The sequence below is a fragment of the Mandrillus leucophaeus genome, unplaced genomic scaffold (genome assembly GCF_000951045.1).
Source record: "Mandrillus leucophaeus isolate KB7577 unplaced genomic scaffold, Mleu.le_1.0 Scaffold183, whole genome shotgun sequence".
NCBI classification, from domain to species: domain Eukaryota; kingdom Metazoa; phylum Chordata; class Mammalia; order Primates; family Cercopithecidae; genus Mandrillus; species Mandrillus leucophaeus.
The window spans coordinates 2,506,833-2,508,895 of record NW_012101843.1 but is presented as its reverse complement, the minus strand read 5'-3'; the positions used below and the strand labels follow the sequence as shown (position 1 = coordinate 2,508,895).

Here is a 2,063-nt window from a genome sequence, read left to right as displayed (position 1 = left end):
AGTGCTGGGATTACAGGCTTGAGCCACTGCGCCCGGCCAATTTTTTTCTTTTTTTGAGACGGAGTCTTATTCTGTCACCCAGGCTGGAGTGCAGTGGCGCAAACTCGGCTCAAAGCAAACTCCGCATGCGGGTTCAAGCAATTCTCCTGCCTCAGCCTCCCGAATAGCTGGAATTACAGGTGACCGCCACCATGCCTGGCTAATTTTTGTATTTTTAGTAGAGACGGGGTTTCACCATATTGGCCAGGCTGGTCTCGAACTCCTGACCTTGTGATCCGCCCACCTCGGCCTCCCAAAGTGCTGAGATTACAGACGTGAGCCAGGCCAGGAAAGATAATTTCTAAGTATGAAATGTTGTAGGTCCTGGGAGGACCTCAGTAGGTTGGGAGAAGTGCACAGTGGTGAGTTAAAGGATGGCAATGAGGTCACAGAACTATGAAGTCAAGGTTAACAATAACGCATACGGGAAAAACTGACAAGTGGCGCAACAAGGGGTAGCAGGTCTCCAGGACGTGGCATTAGGACGTGCTTGTTGAGGGGCAGGTATTTGGAACCAGGCCCCACTTTCGAGTTGTCTTTCCGCAGGAACCAGAGAGTGCGGTCGGGAACAGGAAGCAGGAACTGTTAGGGAGATAAGGAAGGTGCTACTGCCCACATCCATCCTCTACGGCCACAAGGTCAGGGGGGCCAGGCTGCCTCCTCACAGCATCAGCGTTTTCTTCGGCTTCACTTCCCTCTGGAAAGCGCTTTCTCACCGACGCTGCAGAGACCTTAGGGGCAGCCCCTGCCCTCCTACCCTCCAAGGAGCCACCACTCTAGAGCCCACGCTCCTCTGGATATCATGTGACTTGGGGGACTACTTGCCTTTTTTTTTGAAACACGGCTACAGACTATGAGTTAAAAACACTGGGCTTAGCGCCCCCTCAATAACGACGCAGCTATAGGACGGTACCCTCTCCCAGCCTGCCCGCCGCAGGGAGAGTTCCACTTCCTTCCCAGAAAACGAGGCCGGAAGGGGCGGGCTTTCCGCCTGGACCAGGCGCTTCCGCCAGGACCAGGCGCTTCCGCCACCATGGCTGCACGTGGGGTTGTTGGTATTTTTTTCCTCTCTGCTGTCCCCCTTGTGTGTCTGGAGCTCCGGCGTGGGATCCCGGATATAGGTAAGTGTTGACTTTTTCCCTTCGACAGTTACAGCTGGGTAATTTTCACAGGAATGTTGCATAGAATGACCGCTTCTTCGGCTGCGTCGCTTCGGAGCGGCTTTGACTACAACTCCCAGACTGCATCGTGCCTGCCTCCCACTTCCGGAGCCGACTTCTCTTCGGGGAATTTTTCCCTCCAGGTGTGATGGTTTTGCGTGTAAGAGCGTAGCGGCAAAGAGCACAGGGGCAATCATAGACAGTGCTTTCGTATCCTGGTGAACATTCAAAAGGAAATCAACAGGTTGATAAGATGAAGGCCTTCTGAGAATTTAGGCTGAGAGGTTTTTTGTTTTGTTTTGTTTTGTTTTTAAATTAGAGACAGGGTCTCACTATGTTGCCCAGGCTGGTCTCGAACTCCTGGGTTCAAGAGATCCTCCTGCCTCGGCCTGTCAAAGTGCTGGGATTACAGGCCTGCGCCACTGCGCCTGGCCCTGAGATTTAAATAAGGGGCCACACCCGTGAAAAGCCAGTGGGGGCAGGGAAGGGGTTGGGGAGAGGAGGAGTAATCTAGGCAAAAAGATTGTGACATGTTGGAGGAAAAGGTGAAGGCCATTGTGGCTGAATCAAGGAGAGCTGGGAAGAGGAGGAGGAATTGGCTCAGGATAATGACTTTTGTTGAACACCTATTATAAGCCAAATACCAGGTGCTAGTTATTATCTCATTTAATCTGCACTGCAGTCAGAGGAGGGTAGCACTATTATAATCCCCATTTTACAGCTGAGGGAACTGAAATTTAGGGAGATTAAGTGACTTCCCTAAGGCTTTAAAAAGGTCACTCGATTCTGTATGGAGAGTGCTTTGGACGGAAGCTATGGTGGAAGCAGTGAGGCACGTCAGGCTTTGGAAGTTGACAAGTGGTG

The 2,063-nt window shown here is 51.8% G+C and overlaps 1 protein-coding gene across 4 annotated transcripts in view; it reads left to right on the top strand.

Annotated features, from left to right (window-relative positions):
- The first annotated feature begins 1,053 nt into the window (after positions 1 to 1,053).
- The window catches only part of UBXN8 (UBX domain protein 8), a 33,711-nt gene continuing 32,701 nt past the window's right edge, over positions 1,054 to 2,063 (top strand). The window contains exon 1 of one of the 4 annotated variants that reach the window (XM_011977722.1): positions 1,054 to 1,160. In XM_011977722.1, the coding sequence (XP_011833112.1) occupies positions 1,073 to 1,160 (88 nt within the window). In that variant the 5' untranslated portion in view covers positions 1,054 to 1,072. The remainder of the gene's footprint in view (positions 1,161 to 2,063) is intronic. The other 3 variants (XM_011977725.1, XM_011977724.1, XM_011977727.1) reach the window with 3 other exon arrangements.